Below are 21,564 nucleotides of genomic sequence, written 5' to 3' on the forward strand. Positions count from 1 at the left end.
CTCTCCTGTCTTCTCTCTCTCTCTCTGTCTTTCTCCTGTCTTCTCTCGCTCTGTCTTTCTGTCTCTCCTGTCTCCTTTCTCTCTCTGTCTCTCCTGTCTCCTTTCTCTCTCTCTCTCTCTCTCTCTCTCTCCATGTAAAAGGGTAACTTTCAGATATCCCGCAGATTTATAGTCATTCCCATATTGCCAGCTGATGGAATTGTATTTGGTCTACTGTGAGAACTTGCTTTGTTGTGAGGTCTTTATAGTGTCAATGTGGATACATGAGAGACTTCAAATGGTTTTCTAAGTGCGTGATATTGGATAATTAATTTACTTGCTAGTGTAAATCTCTCAGGTGCCAATTCCTAAACATTGCAGTGGAAGTGATTCTAAATGTGACAATAAATGGTGTGAGTAATGATCAGGCAGCATTTTATTTTAAAGACTGCAGGTTACAGGAGGAAGTGGTGTTAACGTGCAGGTTACATTACTTTGAGTGAATAAGGCAATTGTAATGAGTTTCTTGCTGAATACAGTGAGGAGTTTTGGGGTTTGAGGATCAAGTAACACAATTCAAAGGTGGATTGAGTGGCACTGAGAATAAATCGGATTGAGAATAAATCGGACTAGTTTTACTGTTTGCACACTTTCCTGGTGAGAAGTTCCCCAAAGATTTCTCGAATATATGAAAAAGATTCAGAAATAGAAGGAGGAAGAAAACTGTAGGAATAGAAGCCATGTGGAGTAATAACGCTGTGAGCCCAGGTCAGTGAGATTCCAGTCACTTGTATGGCCCAGATTAATCCTAATTATGACTACCTGAAGCTTTAGATCATTTGACCACTTCAATCTGTTCTTGCTCCATTGACACTGATACCTCTTTGGGTACCTCAAACTGCTTCTCAAACATAATTTTTTTTTCATTTATGGAAAGGTAGTTGTTGCGTTATTGTAATGGATCTATTGTTGTCTGTCTTCCTGTGTGCTGCGTTAGCAGTTTCCTGGCAACCTCCTGCATTACGCCCAAATTTACTGAAATGTTGTTGTTTATTGCAAAAGAAATTGTGTGTGGAGAAGTTCTGCTACAGATCTACAAGACCTCAGTGAAACTGCATCTGGTGTATTGTCTGCAGTTTTGGTCTCCTTGGGATACCATTGTATTAGAAGCAGTTCAGAGAAGGTTTTGACTCATAGCGAATCACAACACACAACTAGTCATCCAGCAATTATCTATTTTATAGCTATTCTAACCCCACTGCTCAGTACTTATTTCCACAGTCTTATATATGATGGCATTTCAAGTGCTCATCTAAATAATTCTTAAATGTTGTGATATTTCCTGCCTCAATCGCCCTTTTTGAGGCAGTTTAGTTCCAGGTACGCACCACCCTCTGCATGGAAAAGAAGCTATCCTTAAATACCTTGTAAACATTCTGCCTCTTCACTTAAATCTTTGCTCTCTGTAACAGACCATTCCTCTAATGAGAGGGGCTTCTTCCTAGCAACCTTATTGAAGCCCTTCATAATTTTGTAGACTTCAATCGGACTCCCCTCAGCTTTCTGTGCTCCAAGGAAAACAACACAGTCTATCGGGTTTGTCTTTTTGTAACAGAATAGTTCCAGTCCAGGCAACGTCCTGATGAATCTCCTCTGCATCCTCTCCAGTACGTTCACATCTTTGCTATAGTGTGGCAACTCAGAACCGCATACAGTACTCCAGGTGTAGACTAACTGATGTCCTATACATCTCCATTATAACCTCCCCGCTCTTGTATTCAATACCTTGATTAATAAACACTGCTTTCCCGCGTTAAACTCTGTATCCATTTGTCCTGTTGCCTTCAATGATCTATGTACATACTCACTAAGGTCCCTTACTCAGCTGGTTTCTGTGATGATGGCCATAACTTACAATGAAAAGTTGATCAGATCGGGCCTGTGTAATTTAGAAGTTAGAAGATTGGGAGGTATTTCTTATTGAAGGATCTTGAAGGAACTTGTCAGGGTGAATGCTGAGAGGATATTCCTCCACCTTGGACAGTCTAGAATTATTGGGTGGGAAGGGGCATAGCTTAAAACTGAGATGAGGATAAATCCTTTCTCTGAGGGTGTTTAGTGTTTGGAATTCTTGCCCCCAGTGAGACGTGGAGGCTGGGTCTCTGAATATATTCACAGCCAAATTGAACAGATCTTTGAATAACAAATGGGAGTCAAGGTTGTGAAGGTTGGAGAAGAAAGTGTCGTGTGGACCAAATCTGATCAACCATGACCTTAGAGGGGCTGAATAGCCCCTACTTCTTATGATGATGCAGGAGTCAGGCAGTGAGGCTGGGCTTTCTATTTTTAATGCCTGTTCATTTTTCTTTTGGTGAATGAGTGTTCTGTCCTATGACTTTATGGAATGTGGGGTGTGTCTTTATTTTGAAGTCATCCTGTCTGTGTTTGGTAACCCATCTTGGGGAATGAGGGAGACTGTCACCATGTGTTTCAGTCTCCTGGCTGTGAGAGAGAGACAGTGGAACAGCACTCCACTGAAGTTCAGAGGAAGGGTCACTCAACCTGAAACGTTAACTCTGATCTCTCTCCACAGATGCTGCCAGGCCTGTTGAGCTTTTCCAGTAATTTTTTTATATTTTTGACTTTGACATTAGGTGATTTGTTTAACGTGTAAACACCCACGTTCAATCCTATCCCACATCACACCCCTGACTGACTATACACCAGGAGCAGTAGATACCCATGGAGAGGGTAATTTCATTGCATACTCCAGAGCCTGAATCTAAAGTTGTGGAGACATCATAGCAGCTGGAGAGGGGATTTTAAATCCAGTTTATAAATCTGGGACACAGGGCTAGTCTCGTTTGCTAATGACAGGGTTTCTAATTTAAAAAAAACCCATATAGTTCACTGTCTCGAGGAAGGAAACCTGTTCACCTTCACTGGTCTGGTCTAACATGTGCCCCCAGATCCACAACAATGTGTTTGCCTCTTCGATGCTCTCTGAAACGGCCTAGCAAGCCAGTACATTCTGTTAAACCAGTACAGAAAATTTTGAGTGGACTGCAGCAGTTCAAGAAGGCAGCTCACCACGACCTTCTCAAGGACGGTTAGGAGATAGATAACCACTAGCCCAGCCAATAACACACACATCCCCTGAATGATTGGGGGCAAAACACATAACCAGCCTCGATGTGGGGGCCCATAGTCTGTGCCCTGCCTTCTCTCATATCCCTTTTTTAACAGAAGGTTCGAGAAGTGAGGGGGAAACCCTGGAAGAGGGTGGCACAGTGTCTCACCGGTTAGCTGCTGCCTCACAGCACCAAGGACCCAGGTTCGATTCCACCCTCTGGTGACTGTGTGGAGTTTGTACGTTCTCCCCGTGCCTGCATGGATTTCCTCTGAGGAAGGGTCGTGGACTCAAAACGTTAACTCTGTTTTTTCCTTCACACATGCTGCCAGACCTACTGAGCTTTTCCAGCAATTTCTGTTTTGTTTCCTCTTGGTAGGCTCTGGTTTCCTCCCATGGTTCAAAGATGTACAGGTTAGGGTGGATTGACCATGTTAAACTGCCCATAGTGTCCAGGGATGTACAGGTTAGGTGGATTAGCCATGGGAAATGCAGGATTACAGTGATAGGGTGGGGGATGGGTCTGGGTTGGATGTCCTTCAGAAGGTCGGTCTAGAATTGATGGGCCGGATGGCCTGCTCCCACACTGTAGGGATTCTGAGTTGAACATTCTGACCCTTGTGTGCACTAACTACATCATGACCACCGGTTCAATCTGTGCTTAAATGTTGTGATCATTTTGTAACAAGAAGTTCAGTCATTAAGGGACAGAATTCCTGGCTGGCTCCCTCCCTCCCTTCTCTATTCCTTATTTACACACCACCTTTTCCTTGTGGAATCCTAAAGAAGCCTGCTATAACTGACTCGATTCCATCTGGAGTGTCAATGCTGCTTGATGCCCAGTGAGCTCTGACGTGAGAATTGTGAGCAGTTAGATTGACAGAGGTGAGAACTGTCACACTAGCATAGAGCTATAAGTTTACAGCTGAATAAAGTTCCCCTCTGAAGGTGAGAGAGAGACAAAACCGCAGCAATCTTTTGGATTGTAATGAGCAAATGCTGCACAACAGACTCCCACTTAAAACATGGTCATTTTCAGATCGAACTAAAAATGTGCTGGAACTTATCTGCAGGTCTGGCAGCATCTGTGGAGAGAAGAGTTGATGTTTCGGGTCAATGACCTTTGATTAGAACTGGGCAAGTTTGAAATGCAGTCAGGTTAAGCAAGTGAAAAAGGATCAGAGTAGGATAATGAACAAGGGAAAGCCTGTGCTAGAGTGAAAGACGACTGAGATTGAATGAGAGAAGAAGTTGATTGTGCAGGGCCAAAGGGAGTGGTAACAGGACAAGGAATGCTGTCTGGAGGAGGCATGATGATAAACCAAACAGCTATGTGAAAGAAAAGAGTGAAACCAAAACACTCAGAGAAATGGAACAAAATGGATGCAGAGATTTACAATCTTAAATTCTTGAAGTCTGTTGTCTGGAATGCTGTAGTGTGCTTAATGAGAATATAAGTTGCCATTCTTCAATCTTATCTCAAGCTCACTGGAACAATGCAGCTGGCCTAGGGCGGGGAGCTCTGCATGGGTCACAGAATTAAATTAATAGATGACACGAAACCTGGTCATGCCTGTGGACTGGAAGGAGATGTTTTACAAATACAACAAACAGCCAGCCGCCTCATTTTAGAGGTGACTGTGTTGTGAAGCTGGGAATACGGTATTCTAAATTGAAGAGGTGCAGCATAACTTTGTTTTCAGCTGGGAGTTTTTGTGTCTTTGGTGGCAGGAGGGAGAATTTAAACAGGCAGCTCTTACACCTCCTGTGCCAGATCGTGCCCTGGGAAGGGTCAGAGTTACTGAGGGCGACTGGGGAGTGGTCAAGGGTTCTGTGGAAGAAAGTGCTGCTTTTGGAATACTGACGGGGGAGTTGGAGTCAGGAAGTTGGAACCATGCTGGAGTTTGGCGAAGACATTGTGAGTGCTGGGGCTGGTTGTGGTGGAAGGTGAGGGCATGGTGAACCCTTTCTTGGTCTGGGAGCAAAGGGAAGAGGCAAGAGTAAATGTGCATGAGATGGAGAAGACCTGATCAAGGACTTTGTCAACCATGGGAAGGGGGAGTCTTCCTGAGGAGAAAGGAAGGCATCTCAGAAGCATTGTTGTGAGAGGTTGTGTTGTCACATATGATGTGACTGAGCTGGAGAGATGGGGAGAATAGGACAAATCCTGTGGTTAATAAATGCAAGGAAGTGTAGTCATGTACTTACACTGAAAATTAGGAAATAACTCATCCCAGAAGTGGAGACAGATGTTGAGTGGAAGGGAAGAGTTAGAGATGGACCATGTGAAATTGACAGAAGGACGCAAACTGGAGGAAAAGGGAGAGTTTGAGAACGTGGGACCTTCATGATAACTTCAGCCAATGTAGGAATTGAACCCGTGCCATTAGCATCACTCTGTATCGCAAGCCAGCCATTCAGGCAACTGAGCTAACATGGCAATTAAATGTCAATGTGTTAATGTGGGATTAGATTTGATAATTTAAGAGCAGCAAGTTTCCACTCCTCACTTTGGATTTTTAATCACCATTTGATAGCTTTCCAGTCACTTGCTGATATCTGCTTTATTATTTTCAGGTTATTGTAAAACTGATTTTCAAACCCTTAAACACCAGTAGTGGGATTGGAATCCCTGTCCTCTGGGTGACCAGCCCTGTACATTCTCTACTCCCACCATATCCTTTTGCTTTTTATCAGTGTACATGGCCTCTAAGTGAGCAAGTGTTTCTTAACACTTCTGCTTGCCTCTGAGTTTTGGTTAAAAATAGAAATTTAAAAGGTTAAAGGGTGATCTAATTAAAATGGTGAAGATACTTAAAAGGAGTTGATAAACAGGGAGACACTATATTTCCATTTGTTGGTAGGGGTGAGAGTAGAGTCCAGAACAAAAGGGATCATAACCTGAAAATTACAGCCCAGTCATTCAGAGCTGGCACCAAGAAGCACTCCTTCATACAAAGGGTTTGAAATTTAAAATGACCGACTGCAAACACCCAAGACTGAAGTTCAGTTGAAATGTCAACATTTCGATGAATGCATTTTTGTGGGATGTGAGAGGGAAAATGGAGTTAAGATACAGATCTGCTTTAATCTAATTATTTAGAGCCATAGAGTTGTACAGCACAGAAACAGACCCTTTGGTCCAACTCGTTCATGCCGACCATATATCTTAAATTAATCTAGTCCTATTTGCCAGCATTTGGCCCATATCCCTCTAAATCCTTCCTATTCATGTACCCATCCAGATGCCTTTTAAATGTTGTAATTGTACCAGCCTCCACCACTTCCTCTGACAGCTCATTCCAAACACTTACCACCCTCTACATGAAAAAGTTGCCCCTTGGGTCCCTTTTGAAACCTTTCCCCTCTCGACTTCAAACCTGTGCCCTCGAGTTTTGGGCTCCCTACCCTGGGAAAAGGGCCTTGGTTATTCACCCTATCCATGCCCCTTCATGATATTTTGGAACAGATTTGAGTGGCTGACTGGCTTCTGTTTGTAATTCCTTAGCGTGTAATAGGAGCTGTGTGAAGGACTCTTGTGGTGCCATGGTTTTTATTCATTCATGAGATGTGGGCATTGCCCGTCCCTAGTTGCCCTTGAAATGGTGTTGGTGAGTTGTGGCCTTGAATCACTGCAGTTCCCGTGTCCCTAGCTCTGGACCAGGAACCCTATGTTCAAGTCCCATCTGCTCCAGAGGTATGTCGTAACATCTCCAAACAGTTTAATCAGCGATAACACAGAAAGAAAAGGAAGTTGTGTCGATGTCAGGCTAGGAGGAGATTGGTGTAACTGGGGGATTATGGCTGAGGTAAGACCACCCAGGAACCTCCGCGATAACCCTGACCTGGAATTGCTCAATGTTTTACATGCAGAGGCTTCCTGAAATTACGCTCAAATTTTTCTCTTCCTTTCGCTCCTTTGTCCTCCACCCCAATCCTCACTGACCCCAGGAGCTAGCGTTACCGGTGACTGGCATGAGGGAAACATACGAAGTTACTTGATCCGGATGAATTTTTTTTATCTACATTTCAATCCTAATGTTCCATTGGCTGTTCTTCAAGTGAAAATCGGTGATTTTTAGACTCATGGAAGCTGACAGCTGGAGGGAGTACAATGGTTAAAAAAAACGAAAAGACTGCAAATGCTGGAAACCTGAAACAAAAAACAGAAATACTGGAAAACCTCAGCAGGTCTGGCAGCATCTGTGGAGAGAAATCAGAGTTAACGTTTTGGGTCGAGTGACCCTTCTTCAGAACCATGATACAGTAGTTGTTGGGGGCAGGGTTGTATTATGTCTCTTCTTGGTTGTCCTGTACAAGTGGGATTAGCAAGTTTCTCCATTTCAAAAGGCATTATGACTCGAGCAGATTGTGTGGAATTAAAATAACATGGAGGCTTGAGTAAAGTTCTTGAATCAAAGCAAAATGTTGCAGATGCTGGAAATTTGAAATAAAAGGAGAAAGTGCAAGAGCAACTCAGCTGGATTGAAGGCATCTGAGCCTTTGTGAAGAACTCTAAATGTTAAATCTGTTTCTCTCTCCACAGACGCTGCCAGACCTGCTGAGTTTCTCTAGCAATTTTCTTCCTTTAGAATGGATAGCTATTTTTGGATGAAGGACCAGTGACTTGTTTTTTTTTTAACAACAATCTAACAGATTCCACGGTCACTTTATTTCTGATGCCAGTCCACAAATGACTAGATTTATTCGATCAGATTATTGTGGGATTTTGACTCCTGATCCTCTGGGATCTTATGGCCAAAGCCCTTATACTCTGCATTGTCAATGTGTAGGAATGATTCAGCCCATGGAAGACATTATTAGAGTAGATGATAGAGTCTGAGCAAAAGAATCACAGTTGAACTTGTTAATGCTGTGCGGGGAAAGTTCAAGCTATGGAGACCACCAGACCCCCTCATTCACACAGGAATTCGTGGGCGGGCTGGCTCTGTTCACCTATTGAAAGTTGTGAATTACTTGGTCCATTTTAGGCTGAACATCCTTAGAGGCTTAGCTGGTCCATCCCAGTGTTTACGCTCCACTACAGCTTTGTTGACTGCTCTACATTCCATTATCTCTCTCATGTTTACTACACTTCATTTTAAAGGCGTTTCCGCTATTATGTTGATCACTCTGTGGTCATGAGTTCTGCCTTCTTATCATGCTGTGGTCAGAGGAGTTTCTGCTGGATTTCTCATGGCATTTAAGAAGATAAAGTCGCCATAGTCCTACATGATCATGAGGCTGCTCTCTCATTACAGAGAGAGATGACTGATGTTGGTTTAACCTGAGGGTCACCACTGGTTGGGTGAGGAGAGAGATTGTGAAAGAGAGTCTTTCATAGTAATCTAAGCTGGTGTGGGAACTGAGCCCAAGCTGTTGGTTTCCCTCTATCTTGCAAACCAGCCCTCCAGCCAACTGAAAGTATCATCATCATCATAACCCTACAGTGTGGAAACAGGCCCTTCGGCCCAACAAGTCCATAACGACCCTCAGAGCATCCCACCCAGATCGATCCCCCTATAACTCACCTAATCTACTCATCCCTGAACACTACAGGCAATTTAGCATGGCCAATCCACCTAGCCTGCACATCTTTGGATTGGGAGGAAACTGGAGCACCCAGAGGAAACCTACGCAGACGCGGGGAGAATGTGCAAACTCCACACAGATAGTGGCCCGAGGGTGGAATCGAACCTGGGTCCCTGGTGCTATGAGGCAGCAGTGCTAACCACTGAGCCACCGTTTACTAACTTTATATTTCTGGTTCCAGCTTTTATTCACCTCACAAATGGAAACCTGTTCTTCCTCTACCCTCTTAAACCATTTCAGAAATTTCAAGATGATGATGGGGAAACTGTTGGCCTACGAGAGAATACAGTCCCATCCTGTTATCGTTCCTTGGATCTGGTAGCAAACTTGTAAATTGTTTACTACATTTTCTCCAGTATCTCCCTATCCCTTTTTAATAATATTGAGACCAGAACTCTGCACACTACTCAGTGTGGTCTGTCCAAATGTTTTGCGATATATGGGTTTACCGTAACTTTGCTTTTCAGTTATATCCCTTTAGATTTGTTTGCTTTTACACAGGGTTTTTTTTACTGCTATTTTATGGTTTTCCCATCTGTACAGGGTGATCTGTTTGCTTGTCTACAGTATTTAGACTTGTTTTCCCAGCAGTATGTGACCTCCTTGCTCTTGCTCACCAAAATGCACCATCTTGCTTTGATCTGTGTTGAAATTTATTTTGTTAATTGCAGGCGCATTCTGCCTGTCCTGTGTTTTGGGAGTTAGTAAGCTTTGGCCTTTTAGTAAGCAGTGGCTGTGCCACTGACCACCTCTAGCGCAGCAATTGTCTCCGAACCTCTGGGATAGTGAGGGGAATAACCACTGTGGGACTGTGACCTAACGTGAGCCCATCATACACCTTCCGACATCTCGTGGAGATTTAGTAACTGCATAGCACCAGGATCAAAACCCAGGATCTTCCTATCGGAGCTGTGTTTGGTGTTAGCATAAGTGCATTCCTTCAACTCCAACTCCAAGCCATTGTCGCCCCAGATTATTTTTCATCTTCTCCAGTTCTTGACACTGGAAAGCATTTTGACCATGTCCTTCTTGAATACCTTTTTACAGGTACCGGAGAGCGTGACGTCAAGGGAGGAGACGGATGAGTCTGTTAGCCTCAAACCCTCAAGTCCAACCATTCCAATGGATCCAGGTTTAAAAATTGAACTCTTCATGTTATGACCCTGTGGGCTAATGGGGTGATTTGATGGGGCCTGAAACCTGTTTTGCTTTATCTTTCTTGAGAGGCTGTTAACTTTATTTTTTTTAATGGGATCTTACATTGGCTTTGATAAAGGCGTTGAGGCTAAACCGATGTCAAGATTCTGCTAGTTGGGAATGAGATCAGAACAGGAAGGGACAGGGAATGAGGAACCCGTTAGCGCTGGGATGTGGAGGGAGGAAAGGACACAGGCAAATAACTCGGTGTTTCAGTTCGCATCAAAAAAAAAGGCCAATTTTTATTCTTTCATGGGGATGTGGATCCCACAGACAAGGCCAGCATTTGTTGCCCATCCCTAACTGCCCTTGAACTGAAAAGCTTGCTGGGTCATTTCAGAGTCAACCATATTGCTGGTCAGATTTGAGTAAAAATGGCAGATTTCCTTCCTTAAAGGACAGGGAGTATCAATTAATGCAATCAAAATTAATTGACATATCATCACCATTATACTAACTTTTAACTCCAAATTAATTAATTGAATTGAATTCACGCCAGTTTAAGTGATGAGATTTGAACTCCTGTCTCTGGTGTGTTAGATGGGGTCTGTGAATTTCTAGGATAGTGAGATTACCACTACACCACCCTGTCCTGCTCAGTGGACCCACGCTGATCATATGCCATCCTTATTTCCCCTCATCAACATGACCACTATTTTCTTCCAGTGTTTAACCAGCTTCTCGTAGATAGAGCTAATTTACCTCAATTATTTCACTTGAGCTCCATATTCTTTACACTCTCTCTATTTAAAGATATTTTTGTTTGGCTATTCTAAGAATCATCTCAGGTGTGGACAAATTTAGCGTAACTTGTCTGCTTTAAATTTCTTCCTTCTAGAAATAAGCCTTGAACAAACTAACTTGTTTGTTTTAATGACCTTTTCTGCATTGCTACAATTAATGATTTGTGAAGATGTAATTATAGCCAATTAGACATTTGCCATAAAAATAAATTTGCAGTTTGGATGGCATCAGAGAGATGGGAACCCAGATGTGTTTTTGTTGGTTGGAAGGGAGAAGCATTTCAGAAAAGCAAATGGGTAGAAGGTAAAATCATTCCTTTAACAAACAGCAGGAGAGTGTGACTATTGTTGCAATTAGACATCTACTAACGATATCCCAGGAATGTGTGACGTTGATGCTCAGCATTCCACTTGGAAGATTTCAGTTCAACCCTAATTCTGGCACCCTAATAATTGTTTTTCGTTTTATAAAATGAGACTGTCACAAGAAGAGTTAAGAGACTTACTGGAGACATAAATGAGTCATTTTCCCATCACATGAGCATGCTAAAATCTATAATTTCTCCTAAATAAAAACCAGAAGAACTGCAGATGCTGGAAATCAGAAACAAAAACAGAAGTTGCTGGAAAAGCTCAGCTGGTCTGGCTACCTATCTAAAGAAAAATCAAAGTTAACATCACCAGACTGTAAACATTAACTCTGATTTCCCTTCACAGATGTCGCCACACCTGTTGAGATTTTCCAGCAACTTCTGTTTTTGCCTATAATCTCTCCTGTAAATCGTAGGACTCTTGTCTGAGTCATCATGTTGTGACTTGGTCCTTACTCAGAGCCTTCACGAAATCTTAGTTAAGTGTATGGTTTTGAGATGAGATGAAAAAAGCCAAGGGTCTGTCTGCCATCTCAGGTGGCTATAAGAGATCATTGGTGTCATTTGGTGACCTGGCTAATTTCCTCAGTAATGTCACTGAAACGGATGGTCTGGTTTTTAGTATCTCCCTGTACGTGAGAGCTTTGTGTGTGCAAGTTGGTTGCTAAGTTCCTGCCTTTCAACAGTGACTATTCAAAAAGAGCCCTTAATTGGCTGAGAAGCACTTTGGGACATCCTGAAATTGTGTCAGGCATTATATGAGTGCATGTTTGTCTTTCATCTCAAATTCCTTTCTGGATTTGTGCAGCTCTCATCCTCCTGCTCTTGGAGATACTGCAGCAACTTTTAACCCCTTTCCTAACTCTCCTGTTCCTGGGATGGGACAAATTCACAATATTTTTCCCTCCTTTAAAGCATTTGAACTTTTTCTTCCCTCCCCGTTCCCAGACACCCATGAATAAAGTGCAGTCAAAGAGCATGCTCAGTTCAAGACTCCAATTCCAAACCTTTCCTCCTTCACAGGCAGTAGGCATTGGGATAGTTTAATGTCCACGTACTAATAAATACATGTTTTCCAATCTCCAGAAATATCTACCAAATTTCCATTCAGATGCAAAATGTCAAAACGGAAGACCATTATAACTGTGATCTTGGTCATTACAGTTATAGCAATTCTTGTGGTTTCCATTTACTTTGGTAAGTTGCTTTCCTTGTTCAAAATATTATTAAATGATCTTCCTCCTCGCCCTCTCTATTTTTTGCAGTTTGTTGTTTAAATTGCTGGCTCATGATCCTCTGGTTTTGCCCACAGCCAGGATAATTGACAATGTTAAGCAGCACAGAGCCTGATCTAATCCCTGTCTGAGCCTCACTGTCACACTGGGCGGATTTCCCAGTAAAGACAATGATCAGGATTGGTGCCACTGGAGAATTTTAAGCGACACCCCAAACCAGGGAGCGTTGAGGGTAGCTGATGTGGTTGCTGTCACCAAATCATAGGAACAGTAGGAGGCCACTCATCCCTTCCAGCCTGTTCCACCATTTAGTTAGATCATGGTTGATCTGCATCTCCACTCCATTTCCCACCAAATATCTAACTTTTGAACTCTTCAGTGGACTGCACCCCAACCACCCACCACCACCACCCACCCCCCCCCCCCCCCGCCCCCCCGCCCCGTGCAAAGAAGTTTTTGGGAACTGAGCCAGACGTTATCATAACTTTCTTGCATGGTTGCTGTGGGTTTAGTTAAAGTGTTAAGGAAATCAATCCCATTTACTGCTGCTGTTTGTCTGAATCATGCTACAGCAAAGGTCAGAAGTTGACCAGCAGGAAAGTTCCCCCATATCCAGGGGAAACAATTGATTCAGCTCCTGTGCTTTGTGCCCATTTGCAGACAGTAATCACTGGTCACCACTGGACAAAGGACTTTTGACTAACCTTAACCCACCCCTGTGTCATTTGTGCTGAATCAGTTTCTCTTGTTACTCTAGTCACCCCTCTGACACTGAGCTCAACTCGGATACTTCCCAATCTGGGCATCCTCTGGAAAGTCTCCAATGGCCTATGTATCCCATCGGAGCTTACTATTCAGGCTCACAGTGAGGAATCATTGCTCAGGCAAGGTGTCTTCGTTTTGAGCCTGCTGTGTTAGGCAAAGCTGTCCAGGGGCCTTGAGTTGTCCTACCAGTAGCTTCAGCACAACCAAGAGGCAGCTGACTTGATGTGTAACCAGTGCCATTCTCTCCCTTTTACAGTGAAGGTAGCCATCGATACGTATTATTACTTCTGCTCCAAAACTTTTAAGTTCATCCCTCGTGATTCCCAATGCAATGGAATCTTTGATTGTTCTGAAGGTGAAGATGAGCTGGAGTGTGTGATGAACATTACATTCAGAGACCCTTTCCCGAGTAAGTAAAGAGCCATCTAGTGTTGTCTGTTTTTCGAGATCGCTGTTTGTCTGATTAGAGGTGTGACAACCTGTGTTCCTTTCTTTTTCCAGTGCGAATCTATGGATCCAAATCCATCCTTCAAGTGAAGGATTCAGGAACCCAGCAATGGAACAGCATCTGTTATGACAACTGGCGACCCAGCCTTGCAGAAGTAGCGTGCAAGCAGCTGGGCTACTCAAAGTAATGCAAAAAAATTTCCAATCTGCTTCTGTCCTCATGCCTGTCAGCTCAGATGTTTTAAGCCCAAGCCATGTCTGTCCTCTTGGCTGGATGTTAACAAAATCCCACAACCACTTCCTTTTGTTTTAATTTGGAGAAGCTTGGGAAGGAGAATGTATCCTTGATGTGACCCAACACCACCTTTTAAACAGATTAAAACTATAATTTTAGCAAAAAAAACCGAAAGAGCCGCGGATGCTGGAAATCAGAAACAAAAACAGAAATAGCTGGAAAAGCTCAGCAGGTCTGGCAGCATCTGTGGAGAGAAACCAGAGTTAATTAAAGAAGTGTTCTGAGGAAGGCTCACTAGGCCGGAAACATGAACTGTGATTTCATTTGACAGATGCTGCCAGACCTGCTGAGATTTTCCAGCAATTTCTGTTCTTGTTATCGTATCATTTAGCCTTTTCTATTTGTGGGGCCTAACTATGCACAAATAATTAAACTCTGAAATTTGAAATATTTTTGAAATAATAATAACATGCTCTATTATTTCAATATTTTATGTGAACATAATTGGAGGTAAATTGTTGCATCATTTTCTCTTAGTCTTTCACTATCTGCATTTCTTTTGCAAACTCTTCGTATCCGCCTCACAAAAACAGATGGCAATGCAAGTTGTATCATCAGGTTGTGCTACTGACTGTCTATCCCTTCATCTGCATCATTCCTATACATTGTAAATAGCTGAGGCCCCAGCACTGATCCCTGTGCCTCTTCGTGAGTTATAGTTCACCAATCTGAGAATGACCCACTTATCCCAACCCTGATAGTTAACCAATCCTCTATCCGTAATAATGTATCACCCCTAACACCGTGGCCTTTCTTATTGGTTCATGGGATGTGGGGATCACCGGCTGGGCCAGTAATTATTGCCTGTCACTAATTGCCCCTTGAACTGAGCACCTTGCTAGGGCCATTTCAGAGGGCAGTTAAGAATCAACCATATTGCAGTGGGTCTGGAGTCACATATAGGCCAGTTCTAGTAAACCAAATGGATTATTGATGCCAACATTTCGCAGTGGCCATTAGAGTAGCTTTTGATATCATTTACTTGTGAATTCAAATTTTACCATCTGCCATGGTGGGAACTGAATCCATGTCCCCAGTGTCTTAGCCTGAGGTTTTGGATTACTAGTCCAGTGATATAACCACTATAACACTGTTTCCTCAACTTGTGGAGTTTTTAATGTGGCATGGTATCACATGACTTTTGGAAATCCAAATATACTACTAGCACTTGTTCCTGTTTTAACTACCCTGCTTGTTACATTGTCAAATAAAATTGTCAATAATAACTTCCCTTTCACAAACAAAAAATGTTAAAGAACTGCAGATACTGCAAATAAGAAACAAAAGCAGAAATTGCTGGAAAAACTGAGCAGGTCTGGCAGCATCTGCAAAGATAAATCAGAATTAGCATTTCGAGTCTGGTGACCCTTCATGACTGTTGGCGTCAGAAATGATGACTCTTTCTCTACACTGAGATTTTCCAGCAATTTCTGTTTTTGTTTCAGATTTCCACAGATGCTGCCAGTCCTGCTGAGATTTTCCCTGCAATGTCTGCTTTTGTTCCCTTTCTCAAAACCGCGTTGATTCAGCACTATTGTAAAAAGACATTCAAAATGTCCTACTACTCCATATTTGATCGTGGATTCTAGCTTTGAGATATGTCAGGCTGACTGGCCTATGTATTTCCCTCCTTTCTTGAACAATGGTGTTGCATTGCTGGTTTTCCAATTTACTAGGACATTTTCAGAACCTAGTGACCAGATCTTGATTTAAAACAGAATCTGGGGAATGTTGTTTTGCCTTAGCATCTGGAAGCACCTCAAAGAATGAGTTGCTTTGAAGATCAGTGACTTGGGGCGGCACAGTGGCTCAGTGGTTAGCGCTGCTGCCTCACAGCACTAGGAACTCGGGTTCAATTCTACCTTCGGACAACTGTATGTGTGGAGTTTGCACATTTCCTCCGGGTGCTCTGGTTTCCTCCCACAGTCCAAAGATGTGCAGGTTAGGTGGATTGGCCATGCTAAATTGCTCATAGCGTTCAGGGATGTGTAGATTAGGTGGGTTATAGGGGGATGGGTCTGGGTGGGATGCTCTGAGTGTTAGTGTGGACTTGTTGGGCCGAAAGGCCTGTTTACACACTGTAGGGATTCTGTGATCTGTGACTGTTAGACAGGCCAATACATGAGGCAGGTTGTGCTTAGTATGATTTCATATCATTAAGCAGATGAGCATGCAGTTAACAGTCACTAAAGGACAATGGAAAGACTTTTTCAAAATGCCATGGGATTGTTAACATCCATTCAAGATGCAGGCTGAACTGAGCTGAAAGATTTATAGTTTAAACGTTACCTCGTTGCATTCTTTTTAACAAATGATCCCTCACTGTAAGATCCTTTATACCGGGATCCAGCTGATCAAAAGATCAGGGTAGAATAGAGTTGATGATGAGTCACAGATGTTTAATGTGCATTCAAAGTTATGTCATAGTGAAACATCATGATTTACAGGACATGACATGAGAGATTTGAAGACATTGATGAATAGAACACTGATGTCTTTGACACAGTGTATGGTAACAGTAAAAGGTCTTGTGCAGTGGGTAGTGTCCCTGCCTTTGAGCCAGAAGCTCTGGGTCCAAGTCCCACTCCAGGACATGACAACCACCAAAGGTGAGCTTCTGACATGGCCAAACAGGTTGACCATCAACTTGTAAATCCCTCTAATACACAGCAAAGGCAGGATAGATTCCTGATCACTCTCGTGATGTAGCTGGGTGACTAATGTAGATCAGATTGGTGCCAACAGCTTGGTGGTTTGAGCCCTATTCTAACTGGAGTGAACTGGGGACTGTCTCCTTGCTTTCCAATGGTGGAGGTCATGATGTTAGGTCTGCCTTCCTTTGTCCAAAGAACTGAAGAAGCTGGCAGCCATAATAATAGGGACATGTAAGACCTTGAGCTTTGTCGATTGAGAGTGCAATCAGAAATGAAGCGGGTCGATGGAGATTGCACAGAATTCTGGTCTGGCTTCTCTTCAGATACAGATAGGCATCACAGACTGCCAGACCTTGGGAAAGGTGACTGCCTGCTGCAAACTGGCATGGGAAAACTGAGTTAGGAGGAGAGGCTATAGAAACTGGGCAGCAGGAGAATAGAAATTCAGTCACCCAAACCCTCCAGAAGTTGGAATGGGCCAAAGTTTCTGGCCTAGTCAGTGACACCTATGTCCTGTGAGTGAAGTTTTAAACAAAAAATAGATCTGCAAAGTGCAACTCCAAGTAGTTTGTGCACTGTTACTGGGTTTTTAATGTTAAGAATTCTGATGTCAGTCACATTGTCAAATCGCATCAAACTGGATCTTGAATTGAGCAAATGCACCAGAGTTTCTGCCAGCAGTGATGTACTGGCTATGATGTACTGACCATGTTTGGAAGGTTTTAATGAATGAATGTTATTGCTCTGCAGTAGCCCTGTGGGTAGTCCTGTGGACAAGAGACTCTGGCCCTCGCACAAGATAATCGACTTCAGCAAAGTCACCAACCCTGTCTCCATTCAGAATGTGTTGATGGAAGGGTGAGTACAACCTGGTGTTTGTAACCCTCAATGAACTGATGTATAGCTGAGGAGGAGTTGATGAATTTATTTGGAATTATGTTCGCCTTAGTTTATATCAGGTCTAGGTTCCACACTTAAGCGTGAGGGTGATGGGATTTTTTACTGAAGTACCTTAGGTTCTGATTTACAAATGGAATTTTCCTTGACACGTTCCTGAGATTAAACTCAGATTAGGGAAAGTGGGTGCTTGAGACATGTTTGTTTCTGAATGCACCTCTCTCTAACTGGGAGCAAACCATTAGTCATTTAGATCTGGCGTGGGTCATGCTGTGATGGGGCTTTGAAGGACCTTTGTAGAACATAGAACATAGAACATTACAGCGCAGTACAGGCCCTTCGGCCCTCAATGTTGCGCCGACCTGTGAAACCAATCTGAAGCCCATCTAACCTAAACTATTCCATTATCATCCTGAACTGTGTAAAGAGCATTGTGCTAATTTTCTCCTTGACCTGAAGGATATTGGTTTCCCTGTATAGAACCTACCTGGTTCTCATTCCTTTTTGAAGTAGAGAGAAATTGTAGGTCAAGCACCATTCTCAAAGACTTTGCAAACAGTCCAGAGTGTTAATTCACTTTCTTCTTGTTTATATTGACAGAACTTTGGAAAAATTGTTTGATATAAAATTAACATTTGAAGGAAGGATTCAGGATTGTTGCAGACTAGTCTCCTCCCTTACCTCATCGCTTCCACCATCCTTCATTGCTACTTTGGTAGAAACCTCTTTCCTCTTATAGATTTATAAACTGAATACCTCTTTTGAACTTAAAATAGCAGACTAAAGGCTCAAGACTATTTTGACATCTTTAGAAGATTATTTTACTATTAAATTGGATGTGGGCATTTAAATGGTCATTGGATAAACATATGGATGATAATGGAATAGTCTAGGTTAGATGGGCTTCAGATTGGTTTCACAGGTTGGCGCAACATCGAGGGCCAAAGGGCCTGTACTCCGCTGTAATGTTCTATGTTCTATGTAACTAAGGGAACGCCGCTAATCTGATTTATGTAAACAAAAAAAAAAACCCTCTACCTCAGAAGTTTGGTCACACTCGAGTTGTTCTTTTCCTTTTGGAGAGAGGGTGAAAATGTTCACTCACCCATGTGAGAGGGGTTGACATTGAGAATGAATATTTTGCCTTTACAGATTCTCAGTTTTGCAGTAAGATCCTCCCAGGTAAATTAATACACACTCCACTATCACAAAAGCTTCACCTACACTGTTCAACCACAATGTCCAGTCTCATGTACCAAAACTCTGAACATATTCCTGCAGGTTTCCCCACATATATGTATACTATTTTCAATCATCTTAGCATCACACTACTGCCATCAGTTACCCCATGTGTGTGTGTGTTGTCAGTGCAATGCCTTCCCAAACTAACTAGAATATTCTTCACCAGTGTTCTGACAGGACAATATTTGACTATTAGTCCAACTGATCTTTTATCTGACTTTTTTACAATTATTAACCAAAAGCATTTCATAGAATCACAGGATACAAATAGTACAGAAAGAAAGTATTTGGCCCATCAAGTTTGCAGTGATCCTCAGAGGATCTCACACCTACCCCATAACCCCACATGGGGTTTATACCATTGCTCACCCACCTAACCTACCCATCCCTGAACACTGTGGGACAATTTAGCATGGTCAATCCACCTAACCTGCACATCTTTGGACTTCGGGAGGAAACCCACGCAGACACGGGGAGAATGTGTGGAATTTGCACAGTTGCCCGAGGGTGGAATCGAACCTGAGTCCCTGGTGCTGTGAGGCAGTCCCAATGTCTTTAAATATCCTGATGACGTGGCTGAATTTGCTTCTAGCAGTGTTTATAAAATTCATCAGTGGTTCTTGGGCAGCCCCAGATGATTGGAAATCCCAGTCCGTTTCCTGGTCTCTTAACAATTGCTGCACTATAGCAGCGCAATAAGTCTCTCTCCCCAGGCATCCTGTGACTTGCTTCACCTGAATGTGGTTGCTGAGATGTTTTTGAATATGTTCTAATGTTGGATCATGGAAGAACAACCTATGTGAAGTTTAGGATTGTTCCAGATTAATTTTTGATTTTTATTTTTGTTTTTTTGCAACCAAGATGTAGTTAAAGGTAGAAGATTTCACACCAAAACTGTAAAATAGCACAGCAAAGATTGAGACCATTCAGCCCATCAATCCTCGACCAGCTCTTTTGAAGAGTGATACAGTAATACAGAGGGCTGTTGTGGGTTGCAATGGGACATTGACAGGATGCAGAGCTGGGCAAAGAAATGGCAGATGGAATTCAACCTGGAAAAGTGTGAAGTGATTCATTTTGGAAGGTTGAATTTGAATGCAGAATACAGGGTTAATGGCAGGATTCTTGGCAATGTGGAGGAACAGAAGGATCTTGGGGCCCACGTCCACAGATCTCTCAAAGTTGCCACTCAAGTTGATAGGGTTGTTAAGAAGGTGTATGGTGTGTTGGCTTTCATTGGCAGGGGAATTGAGTTTAAGAGCTGTGAGGTTATGCTGCAGCTGTTTAAAGTCTTGGTTAGACCACACTTGCAATATTGTGTTCAGTTCTAGTCACCTCATTATAGGAAGGATGTGGAAGCTTTAGAGAGGGTGCAGAGGAGATTTACCAGGATGCTGCCTGGACTGGAGGGCAGGTCTTATGAGGAAAGGTTGAAGGAACTAGGGCTTTTCTCATTGGAACGAAGACGGATGAGAGGTGACTTCATAGAGGTGAACAAGATGAAGAGAAGCATAGATAGAGTGGATAGCCAGAGACTTTTTCCCAGGGCGGGAATGACTATCACGAGGGGTCATAATTTTAAGGTGATTGGAGGAGGGTATAGGGGAGATGCCAGAAGTAGGTTCTTTGCACAGATGGGTGGGTGTCCTGCCAGCTGTGCTATTAGAGTCATACACATTAGGGACATTTTAGCGACACTTGGATAGGCACCATGGATGACAGTAAAACGTAGGATATGCAGGGTAGTTTGAACTTAGAGTAGGATAATAGGTTGGTACAACATCATGGGCTGAAGGGCCTGTACTGTGCTGTACTGTTCTATGTTCTAATCTCATTCCCTTAGCCTTATCTATACTCCTGCAATTTCTAGTCTTCAATTATCCATCCAATTCCCTTTAGGAAAGTTCTTATAGAAACATCTCCTCCCGCCTTCTGCTATAAGAAAAATGTTGTGTAACTTGAAAGGGTTCAGAAAAGATTTGCAAGGATGTTGCGAGGACTGGAGGGTTTGAGCTATAGGGAGAGGCTGAATAGGCTGGGGCTATTTTACCTGGAATGTCGGAGGCTGAGGGGTGACCTTATAGTGGTTAATAAAATCATGAGGGGTATGGATAGGATGAATAGCTAAGGTCTTTTCCCCAGGGTAGGGGAGTCCAAAGCTAGAGGTCATAGGTTTAAGGTGGGAGGGGAAAGATTTAAAAGGGACCCAAGGGGCAATGTTTTCATGCAGAGGGTGGTGCGTGTATGGAATGAGCTGCCAGAGGAAGTGGTGGAGACTGGTACAATTACAACATTTAAAATCATAAAGAGCTTTGATCAAATAAGAGCTGTTTCTAGCATCTGAAAATCAACCATCAGACGGCAGAAATTTAAAGTTATTTACACTGAACCAGAGGCAATGAGGAAATCCAACAGAGCCAGGTTTGACATGGAGTCATACAGCACCTAAACAGACTCTTGCGTCCAATTCATATGAGCTGACCACATATTCTATATTGATCTAGTCTCATTTGCCATCATTTGGCCCATATGCCTCCATCAGAACACAGGGACATAAGAGATAACACAGCGTGGAGCTAGAGGAACACAGCAGGCCAGGCAGCATCAGAGGAACAAGAAAGCGCCTCTGAATATATGAATAGGAAGGGGATAGAGTGGAGGTTGTTTTTACCAGTGGGTCAAACTAGAACTAGGGGGCACAGCCTCAATATAAGGTTGGAGCAGATTTGGGACTGAGCTGAGGAGGAACATCTTCACCCAAAGGGTTGTGAATCTTTGGAATTCCCTGCCCAGTGAAGCAGTTGAGGCTACCTCGTTGATTATTTTTAAGGCAAGTATAGATTTTTGATCAGGTGAAGAGTGGGGTGGCTAAGTGGAGCTGAGTCAGTGTCAAGATCAACCATTATCTTATTGAATGAAGGAGCAGGCGTGAGCAAACATATGACCTATTCCTGTTCCTGTTTCTTATGTTCCTGTAGAGATAGTAAGAACTGCTGATGCTGGAGTCAGAGATAACA

At 42.9% G+C, this 21,564-nt stretch overlaps 1 protein-coding gene across 1 annotated transcript in view; it reads left to right on the top strand.

Annotated features, from left to right (window-relative positions):
- The window catches only part of tmprss4a (transmembrane serine protease 4a), a 44,252-nt gene that overhangs the window by 8,753 nt on the left and 13,935 nt on the right, over positions 1-21,564 (top strand). Inside the window, exons 2-6 of the mRNA XM_048615679.1 lie at positions 9,749-9,833; positions 12,099-12,209; positions 13,269-13,421; positions 13,514-13,643; positions 17,159-17,266. Coding sequence (XP_048471636.1) covers positions 9,824-9,833; positions 12,099-12,209; positions 13,269-13,421; positions 13,514-13,643; positions 17,159-17,266 — 512 coding nt within the window. The 5' untranslated portion in view covers positions 9,749-9,823. The remainder of the gene's footprint in view (positions 1-9,748; positions 9,834-12,098; positions 12,210-13,268; positions 13,422-13,513; positions 13,644-17,158; positions 17,267-21,564) is intronic.

This window comes from Rhincodon typus, chromosome 32 (assembly GCF_021869965.1).
Source record: "Rhincodon typus isolate 14 chromosome 32, sRhiTyp1.1, whole genome shotgun sequence".
Lineage (NCBI taxonomy): Eukaryota > Metazoa > Chordata > Chondrichthyes > Orectolobiformes > Rhincodontidae > Rhincodon > Rhincodon typus.